Below are 25,426 nucleotides of genomic sequence, written 5' to 3'. Positions count from 1 at the left end.
GGTCACCAGCCATGCCCAGGAAGATGGAAAAAAAAAAGAAAAGAAAAAGAGAAATCAAGGATCAAAACTCCAACAAATTGAGACTGTAAGCAGAAGGAAAAACGTTTTCAAAACTCAGGACCAAAAGGAAGTATTAGGATTTTAGTTTAGCTTTTTCTCTATGAGTAGAAAGATAGTATTGGTGTTTGGGTTTATTTGTAAGACATTATTTTGCAATTCTCCTCAAATCCTACTTGGCTTTAAAAAAGAACTATCAGGTTGCATTAAACAAACTTTGAAACTTACTATTAAGGCTAAAACTAGAAAAGGCTTCTGCCAGCCTAAATCAAGCGGAACTAGCAGTTATCTACTATACAGATAAATGGAAAAACACCAAAAAGCTTCTAAATGGATGGTAAATGAAAACTGATTTGACATAGAAGTTGAAAAATAAAAAAAACAAATTCAGTTATCCATTCTAAGGGAGTACAGACACTCCAGTTCACTAACAACTGCTTATCACACAGCATATGTAGGAATGGCTGGCAGATGTGATCTGAGAATCATGATCGAAGAATCTTGGACAGATTCAACCTTGAATTCTCCTTTTTCATTTCTCAATGGCCTCTGTTGCTTTGTGCAGATTCTCTCCAATATCACCTTCTGTGGCTCCTGATACACTTCTTTGAGCGGAGGTTCCAAGATTTATTTGCTTTACATGCATTGGATACTTCAGGGACCTCAGGAAGTCTCTGTCTATCCTTATGCTTTTAGCAAAGTCAGCTATGAATTCAAACCACGTTGTTCATCGCTTTCTTCAGTAAGTTCTTGAAAACCTCCACTAATGGAGGCTGCACCACCTCTCTGGACAACCTGCTCTAATGCTTGATTGTCCTCCATCTGTGCATTGAAAATACTTCCTCAAACTCTACTGCTTTCCTCTAGCAGGAGGAGTAGAGAAACATAAATGTGGCAACCCCCTAGCCGTGATGCTGCCCAGGAAAAAAGACCATGAACCATCATCACTCAGGTGTCCTGGCCAACAAACAGAACTCAGGAGAATAAGAACTACCAATGGTTATAACAAAGGTCAAAAGCAGAATTATAATTATCACTGGTATGAAAGTACAATAGAAAAACTGTAAAAGTAAGTACAAAGGAGCAACACCCATTGAACCAGCACAACAGTAACAGATGTGAACAAAATTTTAAAAGATCAAGAAATTGAAGACTTCCAAACATCACTGGCTATGCCAAAAGCTTCCAAACATTTCTCTTTCCCACACTGCTCCTGGGACCCAAACATTTTAGTGGTACATATCTCCATAGCCTCTGTCAATTCTCTTTGTACTGACATATAGATGTCAAGATCTATTGATCTACAAGATCATCTATTACTTCAGTGTAGTAATTGTTCATCATTTTAGGCTGTAAGTTTAGCCTCTCTGTGGGCCAAGAATGACTGCCATTCTCCAGACCACAGTGAAAACATAACTTACTAACCCAAAGTGCATCACAATTCACCAGAATTTTGACATTGACCTCAAATGGCCTTTCTATTATGTCTTTAATTAAGCAGGGGAAGAAAAAAAGCACTGTTGGACACAGGTGTTCAGAAGACCCATACAATGTTTCCATTCCAACAGAAAGCCTATCACTGCCAAAACAATTAATAAGAAGATAAAAACTCTACTCAAAACTTCCTAGAATCAAACAACAATAACCTTTATGGTTCTTCCTCTCCTAACAACAACATTATAGACTGTCAGGATGCCACTTAATTAACAGAACTGATACTGTCTATACACAGTCTGGATGCATAATCTCACCATCCTCATTGAAGATGAATTAAAAAAAAAAAAATCAATCACTGAAACAACTATAATGAGAAAAAAAAAGGTCCAGATATGTAGTTTTTGGTCTGTGGGCTACAGACTACTAGTAAAGTGCCAGAGAAAGGTGACTCCAAACGCTTGACACACAACCACATATACAGATGCAGTGTCCCAAAGAGTTGCTATCTCAAAACCAGTGAATATGACAAATTTAAATTCTTCAGACTTTTGAATCCCTTCCCAGTCTTTAATTCTTCATACATGGTGCTTTAAGAACAACCTACCACCAAAACCCTGTCAAAAGAATTACCATCTATTGTGAAGGAAATAATTCCAATGAAGACATTTGAAAGCATCTATCAGACTTGAAGGAGCAGAGCCAGGATCACATCCCTTTTCATTGATATCAGAAGGAACCACATCACAGATCTCTTTTACATACTAATAGAGGAACTCCATCAAAAAAAAAAAAGTCTATTACCCCTCCTTTGGTAAATCTAAAAGAATGAGGGAATCCTAAAAAATAGTGCTACAGATTTTAAGGGGAAAGAAGGACAGCGGACAGAGAACACAAACTTTGTTCGGATACACAGTACACAAAACAACACACTACTGAAGAAATAAATATAGTTGCCTTGATGGAATAGCACTCAAATTCACAGTGATTCATTATACTGCATATGTAGACAGTATGAGTAAGGCTGCTTCACAGAACACCATGAAGTATACTGTAATCTTGTTTGCATAATAACCCAGATAATATCATAAATAAAAATAGTTTCCAATTGAAATTCTCTGAACATAATTCTGAACTAGAGAATATGACAACCACAGAACCATATCTAGAAATCTGCATTTGACAAATGTCAATTTTAAAAAAATCTCATATGCCTTGATTTAAAGCACGTGCAGGTTTGGTACTCAGGCAGGTGGCTAATCTCACTCCTCTTGCCTGTTTTTCAGGGATATAATTACAAAACAGAAAACTTCTGTGTATAAGTAACTATGCCAAAACGAGACCACAGGTCAAATTTAATCTCTCTCTCAACTTCAAAATTGAAAGAGAATTAAAGAAATTACTTTCCCCCTTCAATTAAGAGGGAACAATCGATTAGGGTACTTGGAGCACAGAAGCCAAAAGATCCCAAATTCCAAATCACATTCAACCACCAACCCAGCCAAACCCCCTCTACTCCTATGCCTTCATTCCACTGTTCTGGTCTCTCCCAGCTGTACGTGAAGCAGGGGATCAGATCCCTCTACTTCATAATTACCTTATGTTTGTGAAGTGGTTTGAAAATGAAAAATGCTCATTACAGAGCTCAAGCCTGCAGGGCAATGCTCAACAGCAAATATATTTCTGAAATACACTAGCTCAGGCACTATATTGATTACAAGCTGCAGGATATTATTCTAATGCTATCTGAGGGATCACAGTGGCAACAGTTGAAATACCATGTGCAATCCCAGCCACAGTGTTTTTTCACTGTATTAGAAAAGAGCTTCGAGATGGGGAATTCCATGATGAGGTATCCACAGTCCTACAGGGAGTAATGACTGCAGATGCTATTTGCATCAATGTCTTTGTAGCAAGTACCAGAATGATGGATCACAACTGAGACTACAGACATAGCTAACAGTCACCCTTTTGAAGGACACGACTCACTTCATATTCTAATATAGGTGTCTGACATAAACTTGGGACTCCTGTATTTATGATTTATTTTAATCAAATCTCCTACTTGTGGAAAGAGGTGATAGCTTCTTTACATTACAGATACAAATACTATGTAAATGTAAATGTTATGTTCCACTCTTCTTCAGCTCCTATCATACATTTTAGACTTGGCAGCATGACAACCATCATAATTAAATTAGTTGAAGGTAATATTAAAAGGCAGTTTTTGATTTTTTTTTTTTTAAAAAGAAGTCAGAGAAAATGTGTGTCATATGAAAGGTCAACGTGAGGGAGGCTGTCTTTGGGTGTCCTTTTATGACAAAATTATATGTTCTTGTACAGCGCGGTTCAAAGAATTAAAAGCAAAATTTAACAAAAGATCTCTTTCCAATACAAAGCATTTTGAGATATTCGAGATATTTTGACACATTTACTGCTTTATGGTACCTGTAAAACAGGAACTGTTTTTATCAATTATATTTTGAAGTGATAAATAGAGAGGTGGTAAATAAACGCCCGTGACTTAAAAAAAGCTGCTTTTTCCACCATTACCCACTTTCATCCCCTTAGTTAGCTCACAGCTACACAAACAGCTGGTTTAGCATTTGGCAAGACTGAAGGGATGAAATAGAAGGGACAGCAGGGATTTCCTAATGCAGACCTGCTCCCAGATGAACAAAAACTGTTTCCAAAGAGAACAGATCTGGTTTTGGAACTTCCTACTTACTCATCTCACTCCACCTATTCATTTCTGGACCCACATCACAACTTTTACTCCTTTGGTTGTACCAAGCACTATAGTATTGTTTGCTTGTTTAAACTCAAGGACAAGGTATCTTCAGTGAAGCAGCCAGACAGGTTAAGAATTACATTTCATCCCTTTTATCAAACTAATGATTTATTACACTTAGATGACAAAGTTATAAAGTACTAAATCTGGGTTTCTACCAATTACATTCTCCAAGTCAGTTTTCCAGTCCACACAGTCCCAGTGTATGCATCATCAACATTTCAATCAGCAAGACCTCTCCAAAAGCAAATTATTAGTTTTTGTTTTACTTCCATTTATAGCCAAGGCTGCCTCAAAAGCAGACAGAAACACTTGCCCTGCTTGTTCAGATTAGTGTGACAGTCTCACTGAGCTAGAACTGCAATGCAATAACACCCTCTACCGAGGCATTTCGGCAAAGACCCAGAAGGAGGGCGAGGAAGCAGCGTGGAATTTTTCTTGCCTCGCCTCAATCGTTATATAGCTATGCTACAGGGGAGAAAAAGGAAAGTAGTTATTTTTAAGCTAGATAAACTATAGCTGTCAAGCTAAAGATGTATAATGGAAATGTGTTAAGAACTTGGTAATACGGGAATTAGGGATGGGACTCCAGCCAAAAGATTCTCTGCAACACTTTGTTTTTCGCTCATTGAGGCTCTAGTGAATACAGTAAAGATGGTCTCAGTAATGATTAGCAAAGGCAGATTGGAAATGGGAATGACCTGATCAATAGTACCCTAAAAATAACAGAAGACTCCTCTTTTTAAAAAAAAAAAACCACCCAGGATTACACCTAGACCTACATTTGGAGTTTTACAGAGCATCACAGGCACACACACACACACGTGCTGCCATATTCTCACCTAGCCTGGAAGTGGTTTTTGACGTCTCATTTTTTGGATGGCCATAAAATCAGATAGGAATATGGGCAGTTAATTCAGCCAGAAACTACAAATCAATTTGTTCTGGCCTTATTTTACCACACACAGTGGCAGTTGAAGCAAACACACCAACTACACTTAATTTCAAGATGGGAAGGAGAGAATCTTATGTTCCAGAAGACTCAGAAGCTGAATATATGCTATCACAACTCAGCTATTACAGCAGCAGTTACCTGGGATGCCAGAACTAACACTACAAATCAACAGTAAAAGTAGGAGATTATTTAACAATGAGACTGTGTGGGATGAGACCAGACACCACCACAGGTTTATATACAAATCCAAGACCCACACTTCTTTCTGCCATGTTCACTGAAGCTTCTACTACATCTTACCACAGCAGGCATCTATCATAAAGATTTACATGCCGCCCTTTAGAATAGTATTGTTGCATCATTTTTTACCAGAAAGCAGAGGAACATCATAAAACACCTCAAACTACACACAAACTGGCATTCCATTGATCAAGCTATACTATGATTGGTATTCTCCCTCAATTTAGAAAAAAAACCCCAAACCAGGGTTATACACCTCTCCATGTTATCATTATCTTCTGTAATTAAAAGACTGAAATGTAAACAATTTAAGTTTGATTAAAATTGCCATCAAAATCAGTAGTTTTACAACTGCTATAAACTGTGGTTTTACAAACCCCGACTTTCAACAATACCCAAGACAGGTGACTATTAAAATGTGCATTTTTACATCATTTAAAATGCTGAACAGTTAAAGAGTTCATCTTCAAATTCCTTCATTTGTATTCTGCACTACCAATTATCATTTATTTCAGGAAAGGCACCAGCTGTGCAGTTCCTTCTCTAAGAAGATCCACAAAGCAGAGCTGGCATCTGTACCAAAGGGAACAATACACCAAGGGTTTAAAGAAACTCCTTTTAGATTTTCAGATGTAAAGTAACTCCTGGGCTAACTGAAAACTGAAATGACTCAGACACTTTATTAATTAAAATAATACCAAAAAGGAAGAGGAGAGCAGACTTCAGTTCTAGCACGTGTTTTGTTGCTGGTTTTTTTTTTAAACAATAGCAATTAAAAAATCAAACCACCTCCCACTTGTGCACTGCACATTGCTTTACTGAATATGCATTTAAGTTACAAAGAAATATCTGTAAACACTTACCTCCCTGACAGACAGCTGTGGGGGAAGCGACACAGAAAATACAAAACTAGTGAACTGGTAGTCAGCAGTGGTCACCTTTTGGCACACCTGCAAGAGTATTAAACCACAGCAAAGAACTGAGGTGGGAATCTTTTAGCTTATACTTTATTGTAGTGTAATCACTGTGAATCCATGTTAATACACAGCCACATAGATGCCAAGCATACAAACCAGAGGAATCCCAAACAACTTATTGATATTTAAGCTTTTTCATTTTGTTTAAAAAAAACCCCAAAACACAACAAAAAAACTAATAAATTGTATCCTTGTTGCTGTGGCATTATGAAACAATCAAACTTACTATTTTAAGGTGGAGACCAATTGTATACTGAAATCTTAGTGTAATAAATTACACCACAGTGACCAAAAGCAAGAAAGAGCTGACTCAGAATGTTTTTCTTCATGGCAGTGACAGAGTTCTACAGCAATAAAAATGTTCAAGGTTCTGGGATAAGACAAGAACAAATAGGTATCCATAGTATTAATTCATAATCCCTCTTCATTGTAAAAAAAGATGTTTGTCACTGGAAATAAAGTAAGAACCCAAACATGCATCAAACATTTTGATTTAGGTTAGAGAGACCTAATGGGTAGATGTCTCTCTCTCCTGGAAGTAAGCTTAAACAGACATGGAGAAGTAGTCCATCAGTGATTTCTGGTGAGTGTTAACACAGACTAATGCTGAGCTCTCAAGGTGAAATCTACATCTGAGATAATGAGATTTCCTTACAAAATAATCAGGTTTTGTTGTGCCTTAAGAAATGCTGTGAGATTTTCCATTGCTACTCAAGAGAGTAACTCTGAAACAGGTCTTAAAAGTGGATTTTGTAAAAATACATATACTCTACCAAGGGAAGCAAAAAAGAAACATCATGAACTGCAACAACATAAACTACATATTATGCTTTCTGCTTAGTCCCATTTTTAGGTATAATCATGCTATTAAACAGAATTATTTTCTCTTAAAACTCTGTTAAACATCTCAAACACAAGTGGAATTTTTCCAGCTGATATTTCAGCTTGTCACATAAACAATTTTACCGCTCAGGGATGATGTCTGCAACACTCACTGTGCCCATATTCTCTCCTACCTCTTATTTTCTCTATTATGTACAGTCTGTTGTATCATCAAACATTTTCTTCCTCTGTGCTTTTAGAAATAGTAGCATGAAGTAAAGGCAGGCTCATACTTCATTAGGAACATGTAGTTAAGCTGCAGAGCACAGCATTTGAAGCCTTCTTATTTCCCCTTCATACAGCAAAAGTGAAGACAGGTCACCATTTACAGTGCTGTTTTCCTTGTAATCTAAGCAGCTAACTTCAAGTTATCTCCTAAATTCATGTAACTATGTATCCAAGTCCTTTTCTTAGGAAATTGTGTTCCTAGCAGTCATTTCATTGCACCTGCACTGCTCTTAAAAAAAAAAAAAGAAAAAAGAAAAAAGGAGAAGTTGCATTATGACAAGGCCTGGACAAAATACAGTCACAGTCACACCACAGATGTAATTTCCCAGCTGCACAGGAGCTGTGCAAGTACTGACAAGGAGCAGTACACAGATGAATGGCGCCATCTACACTTCAAATGTTCAAAACAGGTAAATGTTTCCATTTGTTTTCCTGTATCTTTCACTTGTTTGCCTGCATGCATGGTGGTTTTGATCACCAGCTCTGTACTATAGGCTCCAACATACACAGGCTCCAAAAAAAAAAAGCACCCATAAACGTTAAATGCTGCTTTTTTTACCTTTTTAACAAAGTCAGCCTCGCAGAGCTCCTGAAGAATTCCCAAACACACATTGCAAACCTTCCCAGTCGAGTCGTCTGCTGCAGTATTTTCATCATTAACTGAAGGAATCCGCTGGACTGTTCCATTGTGGTTCACATCCCCAGGCCCTTCTTCTGTGTCTTCCAGTCTGATTCTCTTACAAGGTGGATCAACTACGTCAAAACAAACCATATCTTCTTTTTCTTGATTATTTTTCAGAAATTCTTTAAAATCCTTCATCAAATCCTGATACAAACAGAGGAATCATACTTTTGTTGCCTTCTATTTTCTCCAATGCCACAGGAAGCACACACAAAATTCTGAAAGGTAGTACTAACCATTCTAGTTTTGCCTTGGTGTATGCAATTAATAGCATGCAATTTATACCAACAGACTGTACACAATTAAAAAGCTCCAAGCTGTATTTCTCTCAAAATACAATGCAGAATTTTCTTTAGCAGACTTCTTTATCACCCAAGGAGAGTGAAAACATTTTACAAACCTGACTTTCAGAAATGAATTTATCCTTGGCCCCATCGCTGTTCAATGAAAATAGAACTTTATTGGCTTTTTGTCATTTAGATTATATTAGAATTTAATTCCCCCAACTCCATTAGCCTAGATGACTGGGAAGTGAGTTGGCTAGTATAGTATGAGAAGAAATTGAGCACAGATATAGGTGAGGGTGAAATTAAATATGTAGAGGAAGAATTTCATATAAAGAAAGAAGCTTACAAAAATTAGAGGATGTGCTGGAAAGGAGAGAGAAGAATTACCTGCACATCTCTGAATTTTAGGAAGGATGAAAGATAGAGGTAAGACATAGTTATGAAAGCTTCGCTAAAAGGTCTGCAGTAACAAAGACAAGCAGTTACTCTGTTGTTGCAGCTCAGAGGAAAACGCCAAAGAAGAAAAAATGACATACAGAGCAAACATTTCTCAAATGAATGATAAAAAATGGAAAAGGATAAGGAAGAAAGATGTTAGAAGTTAATTCTGGGAGAGTCTACACTTGAACATCAAGACAGACACCAAGACACCAGCATAAAAACAGGGATTAGACCTGGTAAATGGGGATATTTATCTGGCCTACACAACAAGAGAGGTCTCTGAACCAATATGGAGGAGGAGTAAATAGCCAAAACCAATTTAAGGAGCATCAAATACAAGACCAAGCATAAGAATAAGTGTGCACAGCTAGGAAAAAAAAATTGAAGAACACCGAATTTCAGCACTAAGGTCAGCTAAAAAGGCTGCCTAATAACACTGATTGAAAAAGGAAGACTGTGTTCTGCAATTCTTGAGTTACACCCTTCTACCAACTCTACTGAACAAAGAAGAAAGCATAAGGTAAAAAAGTTTGGAGCATAGATGGTTCCTCCTCTGCATCAGCTGTGCTACCCACAGTCCTTTTACTACTTATTATGTCAAAGCAAAAAAAAAACAAACCAGAGGGAAGAGTCATAGCTTCAAAAGCCATGTTGTGCAGAAGCCAACAGGCCTTGTTTTCTGGTGTTTTCAGGGAATACATAGCAACTTCCACAGCCAAACAACCCTTAACCTGCAATTGTGATAATCAATGATTCTTGTAGTCTCTCAAAATTGCACAGCGTCTCAGCAGTTGTTTTGCATAACTTATTCTGCAAAGTGTTTTCCTCTCAGGCAAAAAGCCCGAGAATGCAGCAAACTTCTCCTCCAAGACAGTGCAAGGAACAGTGCATTCATATGGTCACACATTCTAATTAGAAATACAAAGAACAAACCTTGTATGGTTGTCTATAAACTGTCTGTGATCCCACGCAGCAGAACCTCAAAATGCATCGTGGGCAAGTGCCAGTGTTCAGCAGGAGCTGAACAATTGGTCTGTCCTTTTCTGTTAGCGAAGACATGCTGGATAATTCTAAAATTATAAAAGAAAAAAGCTTGGAATAAACATAACCCAGCAATTCAACAAGAAAAGGACTCACTCAATTGTATTTAGAGTCTCTGGATTGTGGGGTTTTGTCCTCTAGAGAAAGTTTATGGCAGGTGTTTTTTTAGATCAAAGGCAAAATAGAATTGACACGGCAACCCAAAAAGACCCCTAACTCAGGGAAAAGCTTCTGAACTTCCTAAAAAAAGTGAAGCCAAGAGTTCTGGAAAAGATATGCTGAGCTTTTGCCAGTTTTACCTTTGATAAAGTACATTACATGACATGTTATTCCTTATTGAATGGAGAAGACAGGTCAAGCTAAGACATATTAAGCCAAATGGATAATGGAAATTCATTCTAAAACCGTAGCAACTAAAGAATCAATTTGTTAAAACCAGAGATAAAACCATCCCAAACCGCAGATGACATCATCTTTTGCCAAAGCCCTACAGGAAAAGGAATTCTTTTCTATCCATTAGCCACCTCCTTTTTTTTTTCATTTCTTAATTTCCATCTCAAATTGTGGGCTACTGGGTTTGTGAGAGATGTCATAATGCGGGGTTTGGGGTTTTTTTTCTCTCCTAAAAGATTATGGCTAAACTGGTTTCCTGTTGCTCTCTCTGCTCAGAACTTTATAACTAATTTCTTTGGCTGAAATTTAATAACGGGACAGAACTCTCAGCCAACTCAAGTTCCTGTATTTTTAGAAAGATATAGAAAAAGATACTCCCAGCGAGGTGCTCACCCATGCTCGGTACCTAAGAACGTTAAGGAGGCACACGGGAATAACCACAGCTCTACAGACCAGAGGCTCAATTAGTCTACCATCGCCCAAAGCAAGGCTAAACAGATGCCACAGGAAAAGATGTGTGCACAAGGCATATACCTCGACCAAGTGCTCTCTGCCTCCAGTTATTTCTAGTTTGGGGGGATTTCTTTGACCCGGTGTTGCTTGCCTGTTGGTAAACCTTAACAGATCTTTCCTTCAATCCTCCTCTCTTTGAAATTCTTTGCCTCCACAACCTTTGGTAAGGAATTCCACATGGAACCGCCTGATTTTGGTTTGGGCTTAGATCCTTTGAGCAAATTTGGTATCCCCCTGTTTTTTTTTATGCTGCAAGACACAGTAGAGACAGGATATATTGGCCTCCTCTGTGTCAGCCACAGCCTGTTGTCAAACGCCTGCTCAGGCACACCTCACACAGAAATGTCTTTGCCACACATATCTTAACCTTCACGGCACAGGAAAAGTTATTAATTCAGTTAATTTACTTTCCCCTTGAATATCAATTATTTATGGTAAGCTATAAAACCCAAAGGCTACCCAGACAACTTCAAACCTGCTTTTGAAAAGAAGACCCCAGACCCAGAACCCAGAAGTTCCAGGCATTTGTCAAGTTGATTCCATGTCACGAGGCTCAAAGTGATAGTTCCACGAGAACTCTTCACGCTACATCATCTGAGACGGGAGATTCAAGAAGCAAGGCGCTAAGGAGTTCCTGAAGAAACCTCCCGCTCCCGCGGGCGGATTTCAGGCGGGTGACACGGCGCTGGACGCAGCCCAGCAGCGAAGGCAGGTACCGGTCTCCACGGAACCGCTTCCCCCCCCCCCCCCCCCGGGTCGTAACGTGTCTCCCGCGAACAGCGAAGCAGAAGCCGCACCACAGCACTCCCCCACGCCCCTTCCCCGCGACAGAGAGGCGGGTCGCGATCGCGACAGAGCCAGCCCTGAGGAGCGCAGCACCCCCGACCCCCGGCGCCTCAGCTCCTGGGAAAGGAGCCCCATAACCGCGCCCGACGGCGCACGCCGCGACAGTTAGAGCAGCTACAGCCCCCAGCGCCGAGAGGGCCGGCCCCGAGGGCGGTGAGGGGAACGAAGACCGCTCCGCATAGAGCAGCCCTCCCGCAAGAGCCCAAGGACGCCGCAGAAGGGCTCCGAGTCGCCGCCCCCCGCCCGCTCCCCAGGGAGAGGCCATCACCTCACAGCACCCCTCCCGCTCCACGCGGGGTCTCGTCCCTCCCTTCCCAGGTGGCCAGCGGAGTCGACGCAGACACGCGCAGAGGCGAGGCAGAGCGTATCGATGCGCCGGCGCGGCGGGAAACTGTGCCCGAGCGCCGGCCGGTGAATAGCTCGGCGCTCTCGCGTCGCGTCTGCCGGTGGGCGGGCGGGCGGGCGGTCAGGCGGAGGAGCGCGGCGGCCCGAGCTGGGCCCAAGGCGAGGCGGAGATGGCGTCGCAGCCGCCGCCTCCGAAGCCCTGGGAGAACCGGCGGCTGGCCGGTACCGTAGCGCCGGCTTTCCAGTGAGTGCATGCGCCGAACCTCCGCGTCTCCTCTGCCTGTGGCGGGGTTGGGTGGGCGTTCGTCCCCTCAGGGCGGCTGCGCCTTCTCCCCCCCTCGGGCCTCCCGCTTTGGCCTTCTCCCCTGAGGCGAGCTCAAAGGTCGGGCCCAGCTGGGCAGCGCCTCCGCCAGCCAGTGGCTGAGCGGGGCTTGAGGGGTTTTGTCAGTTTGGGTGGCCAGGGGTGTGGGAGGGTTATCTACTGGAGTGGTGTGGGGCAGTTTGCCTTGCTTTCTTGAGGGCTTCTGTGCCGGGCGTGGAGGAAGTCTCTGGTGGATTCCCCTTTTCCACGGGGAGAGGGATTGAGTGGTTCCTGAAAGCGACTGTTTTCAAAAGCCTGCCTGTGTCTGTACAAAGCTGCGCTTTCAATATGGTGGAGGTAAAGCTGTAGGTGTTGCCAGGAGTGGACAGAGCGTGGGTGTCCATTCCTGGGGATTATATTGCTGTGTGAGCATGCCTGCCTTGGTTTTGCTTCTTTTTTTAACTGCTAAGAGAGTTGAAGTCTATGATGAAAAAACCAAACAGTGCAAAGCTATAAATATCATTCTTTGCTGTGGAAACCCATAAGTTTTGCTGAGAGGAAGGCCTCAATAGTAGAGCAAGCAAGCTTCACGTTAAAACAGTGCAGAATGAAAAAGCAGCAGCTCCATGGCAATTCAAACCTAGGTGTTCTATTTTTTTTTTTGTGAATTTAATGTATGAGAGAAGTTGGATGTCATAGGATAAGGCAGTAAATATAGGAAATTACCAAAATGTTTGACTTTTAGGGTGATAATAGGCGATTAGCTTTTTAATGAAACAGCAAAAGTTGGGCAGCTGCTTGACAGTATTTAATTACCAGCCCAGTACTTGCAGAGTCTTATTATGAAGGGCTTAGATAAAATGACTTCAACCTACTGGCATATGAAGTTCATTAGATTAAAAACCAGTAACTGACTCATAACATCTCTTTCTGCTAACTGTTAGCAGTAATAGTTTCTATCTCTCAACCTACTACACAAAGGTAATTAGATAGTTTGGGGAGAGGGGAAAATTGGGGGACCTAAAGGCCCTGCATACGATGTTGTGTAATTGCTTGAATTCTCGATTAGATCACATCACCCTCTAAGAGTGAATTCAGAGCAGATCTCGGACTTCCTTTGCACTGTGCCATTGGCTCATTGTATAGAAGAGCTGAAAACAAGTATAGGAAATAAATCTTACAGATTGCAAAATTCAGAAATACTCTTGGCAGTGCACATGAGAGGCCCTTCCATGCAGGAAAGGAACCTAGGTGTTATAGCATCAGGTTTGATGGATCTAAGTGTAGCACTTCATGCTTCCATAGTCAGTTCAATAGAGAAAGTTTTTCCACGCCTACATTTCAGATACGCTGCAGTTCCATATTTACACTAAATATCTCATCACAGTTTTTTCCTGCCCCTCCCTCTGAAAGACCTGTATTTCCTGACTAGAATTTTTACTTCCCACAGATCTTGTGCAATGTACCAAGTCTTCAGCTACCAGGTTGCCTCTCCTAGCACTACTGAAACGTGCTGTCGTATTTGTACAGTTAGCCAAGAACCCTGGGGAAATGAAAACTTTAATTTGTTTTGAGTACTGATCTTGCTTGTCTGAATTTCTTTAGGTCTGCTGACTTGGGTGACAACCTGCTGACCAGGCCTGGACAACCCACAGTTGCACGAATACCTCCACCTATTCTGCCAAGACCATCGCAGCAAACGGGAAGCAGCAGTCTGACTGCTTTCCGGCCAGCATATAGTAGTTCTTTTTCTCCAGGCTATGGTTCATATGGAACCTCTTTTTATGGAAGCTATAGTCCTTACAGTTATGGATATGGTGGTTTGGGCTATAACCGCTTCCGTACGGATGATATTCCTCCCAGCAGGTTTGTTCAGCAGGCTGAAGAGAGCAGCAGAGGTGCCTTTCAGTCCATTGAAAGTATTGTGCATGCGTTTGCCTCGGTCAGCATGATGATGGATGCTACCTTTTCAGCTGTGTACAACAGCTTCCGGGCTGTGTTGGATGTCGCCAATCACTTCTCCCGCCTCAAAGTACACTTCACAAAGGTGTTTTCAGCTTTTGCTTTAGTGAGAACTATAAGATATCTCTACCAACGTCTACAGCGATTACTGGGTCTGCGGAAGAGCTCTGAAAACGAGGATTTGTGGGCTGAAAGCGAAGGGACAGTAGCTCGTGTTGGCCTTGAAGACAAGGCGGCAAACTCCGCAAAATCCTGGCCCATTTTCTTGTTCTTTGCTGTCATAATGGGAGGTCCCTATCTGATTTGGAAACTGCTTTCTACATACAGTGATGAAGAAACAGGTAAAGATGATTTGTGGCATGGGAGACGTGCATTATATGTTGTTCCTTTTGTTATCAGGTGCATAGCGATTCATCTTGTACTACAGTAACAGAGGTTAATAGATAATGGGGTGCAATACTGAATGTTAGACATGGGTTACAAGTAACAGCCTGTTTAAGTAGCATGTTGTTGAGTTAAGATACAGTTTCATGGAAAGCTTTGTGTGATTCCAAAATCATGGCTTCTTTCTGTTGCCTTTCTGTTAGATGTGGCAGTGGGGGCTGGGGGAGAGGGGAGGGAGAAGTATTGGTTGGATGGACTATGGAGTCCACAAATCATACTTTCTTTGTTACTTCTGACAGTTCTCTATTAGAAAAGCTTTAGCAAGGAAGTTAGAGTGCTTTCTTCATTTTCCTTCAAGAAAAAAAACACCAAACTTCATAATTCAAAACAGATAAACTTATTAATTTCTTTTTGGAAACAGTATCTAGTAATTGGGCGAGTGGAGAAGATGATCATGTAGTTGGAAGAGCAGAATATGACTTCAATGCTCTCTCAGAAGAGGAAATTTCATTCCGTGCTGGTGACATGCTAAAGTTAGCACCCAAAGGTAAACTTTTAACTTTGTGTTTACTTTCTAATCATGTGAAGTAAGTCATGTTAAGAGTTTAACATGAAAACAAAATAAAACCCCACTGCCTTATTTGACCAAACTGCTCATCCATCTGATTCTTCCCTCCCTATAATTTATCACTTGCACTGTAGTAAAATCTATTTAGTAGTTTTGTTCAGTTTCCCTAAGATATGAAACAGCCTAAGCTTACTCAGGGAGTGCTTTGTGGTTACCCTTGTGGTTGCCTTTTCCTTGCACTGTGAAGATCCCTGAGCACTTGCAGTGTGGTGATGTCATCGATTTTTTTAATAATGTCACAGTACTTTCCTCACCAGTGCTGATCCTAGTCATTTTCCTGAAGTAATGTGTATTCACCTTTCATCAGAGTTTTTTTTCCTCTGTGTGATGAGCTGTTGTCATCTACTTTCTGGTGTATTTGTGCCTCAACTGCAATATATCTTTGAATTGTTTTGTAACTTGATGTATTTGTGTTTTCTCCTTCAGAACAACAACCCAAAATCCGTGGTTGGCTTTTGGCTAGTTATGATGGCCAAACAACAGGACTTGTGCCAGCTAATTATGTCAAAATCCTGGGCAAAAGAAGAGGTAGGAAAACAGTGGACCTGGAAAGGATTACAGAGCAACGGCCAGCCTTTACTGGCACACCTGTTAGAGGATCCGCTGCTGCTGTGACTTTAGAGGAGCAGGAAGCTACTTTTGATTCTGTTTTTGCTGGAAGTAATAAAGTTCCTGTTGCATCTGATTCCACTGTGGTTAGTGGAGAGAAGCAGGAACTCTAACGCACTTTGATCAACAAAGCAACTGAACTGTGCTTTATTGATAAAACTTTGTTGAAATTCTGTATTGTAGTGGAACACTGATGGGTCTGTACCAGTTATTGCTGCTACTGACTGATGAAGGGATGGAGAAATGATTGCTCAAATTCGTAGTATTTATTATTGACTCACCTAAGACTGTACATTAGTGATTCTACCCAACCACCTGGTAGCGGCTCTGAGATCTTGAGGAGAATTGAGGCATTTATAACAAAGCAAACAAACAGAAAAATAGGGACTGCCAACTGGTACCTGTTAAGGAAATAAACTGTTGGTGAAATCAGGGCATTGACACCCAGCCTTCATTGGAATGTAGGCTTGAGAAGAAGCCTCTTAAATAGATGTGCAAAGGGAAGATAGATTTCTGTAAGGTGTCCTCCAAAGCTGGACAGACCATGAAATAGTAACAGTGCATTGTTTCCCCCTGAAAAGAGGGAGAATTGCAAGAGACTTTGGTGACACAATCAAATGGTTAGTTCAAAGTTGCTTGTTTTTCCTAAGTAGAGCTGTCACAAAGAGCTTAGCTCTTAGAAAAAAAGGGACTTTGAGAAAGGGGAGAGAAGTACAGTTTACTAAGGAAGAGCAGTGATGCTTCAGCAGTAATTTTAACCAGTTCTCTTTTGTTAATTAAAGTAACATTAGAATAAAGGAGATCCTGCAGTCAGGCACTTTCCAGCACATTTATTAACTGTTACCCCCTTCTGTGTAAACTAACTTTGCATCACTCCTAGCCATTTTGGTATTGTAGCCCCTTAACTCCCTATCAGTAGTCTCTCATCAACCATCTGTGTCTCAACTAATTTCTGTTCCTTATTTTTTTGTATGAATGTCAAAATACCTATCCTGCCTCTTAGCGCAGTAGGAAGGCATTGGGGTGGGGGAAGCTTAGTGTAATCTTGAGTTGCAAAGAAAAGGTAAAATTGTTTGCTTAATTGTCTCAGCTAAGGTCTTGGAGTTAGCTCTCTTCTGCCTTTCAGGTGGTAAATTTTGCATCTGCCCATAACACTTGAGGGCTCTGGTTTATCAAAAGCCATAAAAACATTAAGACTGTTGAAAGTATTTAGTATTTTCTTCATATTGATGTTTAAGAATTCTGTATTTAAAAACTGGTTTTGTTTTGGGTTTTTAATGAAGCAAAGACAATTTAAAACTTTTTCCTTGTAGTATATATGTATAACACGTTGAGCTTCTGAAGGTTAGAGCAGTGGATAAAATAAAGCTTGTCTTAATCATTACACTAGCTTTTATTTTAAAGGTACTCAAAAGTATTAGTGGAAGTAGGGCACCTGACTTTGCTTAATTGATCCAGTAGTTTCAGTTTGACTGTTTTGACAGTTCTTTTAGCACTCATTATGTGTTAGCAAAGCTTTCAGGATTTATACTTTTAAGTGCATTTACTGGCCTTGAGTTCTTGGAATTATGTTCACAACGAAACTGAGGAGGAATTGAAATGAGCACAGTTTTATTGAGAGTGGCTGAAAAGACAGGTATTATGCTGGAACCTTGGATTTTAAAATAATCTCTGAATGCCTGTTGTTGTTGATACTTAGAGCAAGACTTCAAGTGGTTGTGCTTGGTGTGAGGAATTACTCTTTACTAGATTGTTAGTCTTCAAGCACAGAGAAAAAGGAAAGAGGAGTAAAAGGGCAAAAGAGAAACCTGAAGCAAGGTTTACTGGACTTGAAACAGAACATGTTCCTGAGACTTTTCCCTGTGTACCAGGGCATCAAAGAAAATTATTTATATTTGGAAATGACATCTGTTGTTGAAATAAAAATAGCAATCAATCCTGAAATATAAAACATATAGAGGGAATAAAGATGGGGGTATCAAGTGTACAGTTCTGCTTACAGTGTGTATTTACTGTTGTGGGATTTAATTAATGGACTGGCAGTCTCTCTTGTGTTAGTAAAAGATTTCAGTCAGAGTCTTTCAAATAAACGAATAAAATAAACCCCAGACTCTTTTGTAGAGTATCCATTCAAGTAGACTTCTGTTTTCATGCTCAGAACAAGTTGGTAAGACCAACTTGTACCATGATGTTTGGTAGAATCTTTAATTCTTACTAATTTTTAGGCAGACAAGTTTAATTTCACTTTCAGGTCATAATATTTTGAAAACAATTATTTTAGTAGGAAGATGGGTTATTAAAAACTTCTTGTTATAGTAGTTTCTTAGTCTACCAATCACTCTCATAACTATCTGCTAAATCTTGACAAGAATTTTCATCCTCTCAATCCTGTGATTAATGGGAAAAGAAGGCTCTGAGGAGATGAAGTAAGTTAACTCTCAATTAACTGTACTCATTGCAGAAGGCAATTAAAATTCATGAATTAAAATTCATTGAAGTAAAATATATACTGTTCTTTAAGAATTCTTTTTTTTTTTAATACATGAACTAGCATCAGGAAAAAAAATGGGAGTCCTACAATTTCCTTGTCTTGTGTTTCTGCCCATGTGTCAGGGAACAGAAAAAAAAAATCTGTCTAAATGACTGCTGATTGAAAAAGGGAGGCTGGTTGACAGACTGCTCAAGACTTGCACAACTTCAGAAAGGTGAGAAGACTAAAGGGAGCAGGTGTTGCTGCAACAGGAGTATGTAGAAGAATAGATGAGGAAAGAGGTGCTGTTGAAATACTGCTAAACTTCTGCATTCAGCAATCGACTTATTGTAAGATCTGTGCATGCCAAGTTACCTTCATGCTATTCTTTAGAACTACTTAGGTAGCTGTAGCAGACCTAGGGCGTTTGTTTATGTAAGGTTTTAGTTTAATCTTATTTTAATCTTACCAATACTACGTAGTATACTAACCATTTTATGCTTGGATGCTGTCTGAACTAATGAGAGATACCGGTTTTGACTGGTTCTCTGGGTGCTAGCAGTTCTGTAAATTAAAAATACTCTTTTTGTCTAGTAGAACTTACATTTTCCGCTTTTTTGCACAGGTTCAAACCCTCTGCAACGGAGCTAGTAAGATTGTTTTGCCTTATGTGGTGATCCTGGTGAAATGTGCTAGTCAGGTAAATACAAAGAAGATACAGTTTCTTATAAATCTGATTAGTTTGCAATGAAATTTTTCCAGAACTGGTACAAACTCAGAAACTAAGTGATTTTTCTTGATGCACTGGAGCCTTTGTAGAAACACTCTGCTACAGTAGCAGAGCTGCACCCAATTTCCAAAACAGGTAACAGGGAAGTGCATGTTTTTAAGTAGCTCCTTCCAGTTGGCTTTTGCTTTTAAATCTATACAGGTGTGGCCATGAGTTGGGACTTGGTGACGTTTTTGGCCTGGGATGGCCGGTAGTAATCGTGTGTCTACAGGTAGTAATACTTTTTTTTCCCTTGTGTCCTGGGACTGGTTCTTCTGCAGGCCTATTTGAAGTGGGTTTGGGATGATAAATTTGCTTCCTGCATTCTGTGGGCATAGGGAACATAGCCTCTGAGCAGCTGGATAATCTCTCCTTGTAACAATAACCAGTTTAACTAGTAACATAGGTGTGATGTCAGTGCAAGGCACCCCTGGACCTTTCTTATCTACAGGTTTTAATGCTACTTTGAGGTACTAAAGTTCCCTACATTTCACTGTAGCCACAAAACTCTAAGACTTGTGCAAATTACATGGTTGGTTTATCCTGTAAAAGGGGGATCTTTATAGGGCTTTTTCTGTTTTGAAATGAAAATGCTTTAAAGACAATGAGGTAGTTCCACTGCCTTTGAATTACTGGCAGCTGACATAGTCTCTAGATTATCAAATGAGTAAAATTTGAGAAATTGAGATAGGGGTTTTTTCCTCAAACACTGATACTGATATTTGTTTTTCTAATAAAAAAGGGAGGGTCTGAACTTTTGCCTAACAGCACAGGTTAATTCCAAAACTGTTGCCAGTTCTCTGGCCTGCATTTACAGTGTAATAAAGGAATGTTGTAATAATACAGCAATAGTGTGGTATTTGCTTATTCATTGGAGTGCTGCGGGACAGTGTAAAACCAGGGCTATTTCTCCTTTAGCTGAAAATGAAGGGGAGTTTTCATACTGAAGTGAAGAATTCAAAGTTAATATGCATTACTCTGGGGTTTAGGGGCAGGATTTTTTAAAAGAAATGTGTCAATATCCCTGTGGCCATGATTATCTCCGTGATTCCTGCCAAAATACTAGGGATTAACAGTAGTTACATCATGTGATAGAGTGAATTTTAGATGTAGACAGGCAGAAAAATGGGTTTGGGGAAGTTTGATTTCCTGCACCCATGGAAAGGGGGTCCTGGCTGATCCTTGGCAGGCACAGATGGCTTCCCTAGGGATGCAAGTTTAAAATCTTTGGAAAGATTTGATGTAGTAAGAAACATTTAGTAGGCAACAAGTGACAAATGGACAAGTTAGGATTGGGACTGTCTGACCGTTCACTGAATAACTGTTGTGAGAGGAGCCTTGAATGGCTTCTGGTCGTTGAGCTGTTTCATGTAATTAGCTTGAAATTAGATGTTTTGATATTGGTTTTTTAAGTATATAAAATATTCAATGAGCTCCAAACCTGGGAGAGGCTTAGATTAAGGTGCTCAGCTTTGGGCAGCGTCGTCGTTTTGTGGGAACGATGCAGCCTGCAATGGAGTGCTCCAACACAAACTCGACCTGCTGTGCTTGTATCTGTTGTGGTTTTACCCCGGCTGAGAGCCAAGATCCACGCAGCTGCCTACTCCTTAAAGGAAAAGAGCAGGGGAAGAGGGAAGCGGGGGTGAGAGGTAAGGGAAGGGAAAAGGAAGGGGCAAATAACCCCAAAAACCAAGAAACTAAGAGGCCTGTGGGTTGGGATAAGGATAGTTTACTAGAATAGCAGAAAGATACAATGTAACAATGCTAACAGGACTTTAGAGCAAAAAATATGTGAAACTGTTGATACACAATGCAGTTTCTCACTGAACCCACAGCTCAGGCCGTGCCACCCAGGGCTGTCCCGGAACCCGACCGTCCCCCAAGAACCGCACGTCCCGGAGCTGCCCCCGGCCTTCCTCCCGTCAGCCCCCTGATATCCTGGGCAGGACGTAATTGGCATGGAATACTCTCTTTGGTCAGTTGGGTCACCTGTCCTGGCTTCGCCCCTCCTTTCTCAGGAAGAGGTGAGAAAGTCCTTGACTGTCTGACAGCAACTAGAAACATCAGGGTGTTATCAGCACTGCTTTCATTTTAACTCTCAAACACAGCATCCCATCTACTGCTACAAATGCAGGTAACTCCATCCTGACCAAAACCAGGACAGTATCTCACACACCGGTTGGGTGGGTGGCAAGTGAAGTTCCACGTGCTGGTGGCATTTCCTTCGTGGGACCGTAACCGCGGTGCTGAGCTGCCGTTTCACGCCAAGGATGGGTGGTATCGGGGTTACTGCTGGGGCGGGCAGGGGGCCGGCTCGAAAAGCCTGCGCTGCGCTGGGTGTGGGCGCAGGCAGCCGGGGGCGTGACTCAATGCGATGTCGCGATGAGCTAAGGGAGAGTTTTGTATGACATCGCTTATCACCCGCAGTGCGTGACAGAGCACTTCGCCCCTTCCCCCGCCCCACGCAATCGCGAGTGAAAGGGGGCAGCGGCGAGGCTGCGTCACTGCTTGGTGACGTTGCGGAGGCGCACTTTGGCGTCATGATTTCGTCACGCGGAGGCGGGGAAGACCTGGCCCTGCCTCCCCGCTCGGGGCGGCGCGTTGCTAAGCTACTGGACGCTGGGCGCGAAGCGGGAGGGGGCGCTGCCGCCGCCGCCGCCGCTGCACTGCGACAAGGCGGGGCCGCCGGGGCGGGCAGAGGCGCCGCCGCCGCCGCAACACTGCCCGCGCGGCCGCATTTCCCCCACCCCTCCCGGCTCTCCTATTGGCTGTCCCCGGCGGGAGGAGGCGAGGTTTCATCACCCGCCCGACGCCGATTGGTGGCTGCCGCCCCCCTCACGGCGCTCCCCGCCTGTGCGCTCTCCCTCGCCGAGCGGGTGGGGCCGGGCGGTGCCGGCGTGTGAGGGCGCCCGTCTCACGCGCTTCGGGCAAGGCAGGCGGGGACGGAGGTGGCCCGCGGGTCCCGCCGGGCCGAGCGGCCCCCGGTGTGGTTCTGCTGAGCTCCTCAGCGGAAAGCAGCGGTGTCGGGCTGCGTCCGGGCACCGCGCCGCCCGGCGCGGCGTTCTTCTCCTCAGGGATCGGCGCTTCCTCTGTCCCGCTGCCTGCCCAGGCGGCCGCTGCCCCTCGAGGAGGACCCGTTCCCTATCCCGTCGCGCCGCTCTGCCCCTCGCCTGGGAGCCCGCCAGGTAACCCCTTGCCCTGAGGAAGAAGGGAGAGCTTCCTGCAGCCCGGGGAGAGCCGGCGCTGGGTTTCCCTTTCTCTCTCCGGTCCCTCCGCGCCTCTGTCCGGGGAACGGTGCTTGAGAACTGCGGGGGGGGCTTCTCCGCCTGAGAGGGTTGGGGTGGCGGGCCGGGGTCCCCGCTGATGAGGGCGGGTGCCCCTGGGGCGCTACTGCATGAGGAGACTGGCTACACTTGTAGGGTCTCGCCCCCCAAAACTGGGATCCGGCTTTATTCTTTTAATTCAGTTAGCTTAATTGAATTTTGATCCGTACGTGGGAAAGCAGCGATCCAAGTTGCCGTTGTTTCTCTCGCCCACCTCGCTCTGCACCGTCGCTTCCTGGCGCTTCAGGGTTCTGCATGAAGCCTCGTGCCCATCCCACCATCTTTACCTTCCTGCAGGTTCTGCCTGTGCAAGGGGATAGTAAATCTTCATCTTTTGGATTGATTCTTTGCTTTAAATTAAGAAAAAAACAACTATTGTGTTCCCATAATGTAAACCAACTTCCTTTGTAATGAAGTAACTTTATATAAATCACATTAGTTTGATGAAATATTAAAGCGTTGGGAATCTTCTGCACCACTTAATTTAGAATTCTGAGTGTTAATACAAATTCCTACTGTCACCTGTCTTTCTATATTGTATAAATCAAATCAGTTGTGCAGAATTACACAATTCTGAAACTTTTATCCCAGTTTCCGTAGTTTAGAAAAGGGTTAATTTGGGCTTTGCTTATGGTAACAAACTGCAGAGTATCTGTAGAAATTACCTTTACTTAACAATATGATTTTTTTTGGAGGGTTTGTATTCCCTTCTTACGGAGTGTGCTGTTCTTGCATGAGCCAGGATCTTGCATATGTCTTCTAACTATACTTGTGATGGAATTTCCTAAAGGACAAAAAGGCAAATGTTAAATACTATGTATAAAACCACAGAAGGCAGTCCTTTGCTCTTTCCAGAATAAAAATAAAAAGACTTAACTCCTGTATACTTGTGTTTGAGTATGCTCTTCATTTATCTTTGCATATACAAAGCATATAAAGACTAATCAGCATATACAAAATTGTATTTTAATGTACAGAAGAAGCGGATAAAAAAATATTTGAGAGACAAAGGCTTCATCCCTTCTGAACTTGTCATTACATTTTAGACTACCTGTCATCCCTTCATGGTTGGGTTGCTTCATGTTCCACAGTGCTGATGTGTACATAAACTTGTTACCAGTGAAGTACTCAAAACAGGTAGTGTTTCTTCCTTTAAATTATAGACTCTAACTATTGCAAAATAACTGTTTTTCTTTCTTGCTTTTATTACCTATTATAATCATACCACAGAACCAGTCCTTGAAATGATTAATGGAGTATTGACATTGCTAGTAATTTTAGTTTCATTAAGCATATTTTATGACTTAGGATCAGAGGATTCTTAAACTTCATTTACTTATTCAAACGTATTTTTAATCCAGCTGCTACATGTGTCCAAGGTAGTACAAGAAGTCAGCTTCATATTTAATAACATCACAGGTTTGCCACTGGTGCTGACCTGGTTATTTCTTTTTGTAATAGCAGGTACAGTAGACACTCAGTGGCTTGAACACAATTGATACTGACATCTCTCTGTGCACCGATGGCAAGAAATCTCCACTGTAGAATTACCACAGTGACACCACTTCATAGGACTATCAGGATGACAGCTAACGACTCAATGACTGCAGGGACTGATCTACCTTTACCTTTAGCAGCATCTGTCTTAGGTGGAAAGTTTGGACTCAGATTGTCTGTGAAGGATCTTTGTCCTTTAAAACTGGTTATTCTGTATGCTTTGTACTAGATTTTATTTGGACAGAGTTGCTGAAGTGCTGTGAGTATTTCCTGTTGGACTTGGGTTTTTTGTTTCTGATAGTTTCATTCATCTGCTCTTTTGAGAGGATGAAAGCTTGCAGTGACCTGCTGTTGTGATTTCTGTTTAATACCAACAAAGCAAACAAAAAAAGTGCTGGACAAGCTTCCAGATTCAGAAACAAAGTCAGTGTTAGTTTGTATGTCTTATGCATTTGTTTGGGTGGTTTTTAGCTACATGGAATGAGGGTGATGCAAAAGAAACATTTCCATGTGGTAATTTTTTTTTTTTTTTAGTAACAAGTGATCAGTTAAATCTGTGGTAATCTGTTTTCCCTGCAATTCTCTATAATGATTGCTTTGGATGTCAAAATTCTGTTTGTGACTTTTAGGTTCCATTATTTATATGATCTGCTTAAGGTACTTTGGAAAAGGTCCAAAGTGCTTTCCAAATACAAGTCCTTACTAAGCTCTTTGTGTTACTTGAATATGGAAGTCTTAGCTAATGCCTGCATATGCTCCCAGCATATGCTCAAACAGTTTTTTGAACTTCTGCTGTATTCCCCGGTGCCACACGTAAAATTCCTGTGGAAAGAGAAAAGAAAAAGACCCCTAAATATCACACTTTATTCAAATTAGGAAAGCTGCATTTCTAAAGCGTTCACTGCTGTCCTTAAAAGCTTTTTGGCCCTGATAAGCCTAGCTAATCCGGAGTTAGGAATGCTTTAGGAGAAGTCAGAAGTCATGTTTTCAGGATGAGAGCTGAAAGACATCCGGGTGTTGTGCTTGGTGCCTCCAAAGGACTATTGATTGCCCTTAGCTGGGTGCTCTGGCCTGGCTCCTATATAATGGAAGTCAGGTGCACAAAGCAAATAGGCAGAGCAAGAGGAGACTCAAGTTGAGTAGCAGAAAGTTTGGGGGAACAGATGAGTGCATTTGAATGTAAGTAAATTAAAATGTCCTTCTGTGGCTTAGGCTGCTTATTCTGAGACTGTGAGAGGCCTTTGTCTGTGTTGGAGGGATCACTGGTGTGAATCTTCACCTGGAAACAGGCAACTCAGAAGGAATGGTTGGTAGTACCTACTGCTGTTGTGTTATTTTTGGTGTGTTTTGCACATCTGCTTTTCACCCCTG

General features: G+C 41.8%; 2 protein-coding genes across 2 annotated transcripts in view; one reads left to right on the top strand and one right to left on the bottom strand.

Moving 5' to 3' along the window:
* PUS10 (pseudouridine synthase 10) overlaps positions 1 to 10,033 on the bottom strand; it is a gene marked incomplete at both ends in the record, with an annotated part of 32,774 nt that extends 22,741 nt beyond the window's left edge. Inside the window, 3 exons of the mRNA XM_084261841.1 lie at positions 6,341 to 6,427; positions 8,124 to 8,390; positions 9,908 to 10,033. Coding sequence (XP_084117967.1) covers positions 6,341 to 6,427; positions 8,124 to 8,390; positions 9,908 to 10,033 — 480 coding nt within the window. The remainder of the gene's footprint in view (positions 1 to 6,340; positions 6,428 to 8,123; positions 8,391 to 9,907) is intronic.
* Positions 10,034 to 12,264: 2,231 nt separating this feature from the next.
* PEX13 (peroxisomal biogenesis factor 13) lies at positions 12,265 to 18,986 on the top strand. The gene is made up of 4 exons (XM_084261464.1): positions 12,265 to 12,356; positions 14,019 to 14,716; positions 15,181 to 15,306; positions 15,814 to 18,986. Exons 1-4 carry the CDS (start codon positions 12,283 to 12,285, stop codon positions 16,107 to 16,109), a joined length of 1,194 nt encoding a protein of 397 aa, XP_084117590.1. The 5' UTR covers positions 12,265 to 12,282; the 3' UTR covers positions 16,110 to 18,986.
* The last annotated feature ends 6,440 nt before the right edge of the window (positions 18,987 to 25,426 follow it).

The sequence above is a fragment of the Gallinula chloropus genome (genome assembly GCF_964237585.1).
Source record: "Gallinula chloropus genome assembly, chromosome: 3".
In the NCBI taxonomy this organism is placed as follows: Eukaryota; Metazoa; Chordata; class Aves; order Gruiformes; family Rallidae; genus Gallinula; species Gallinula chloropus.
This window is presented reverse-complemented; position numbering and strand designations above follow the sequence as displayed.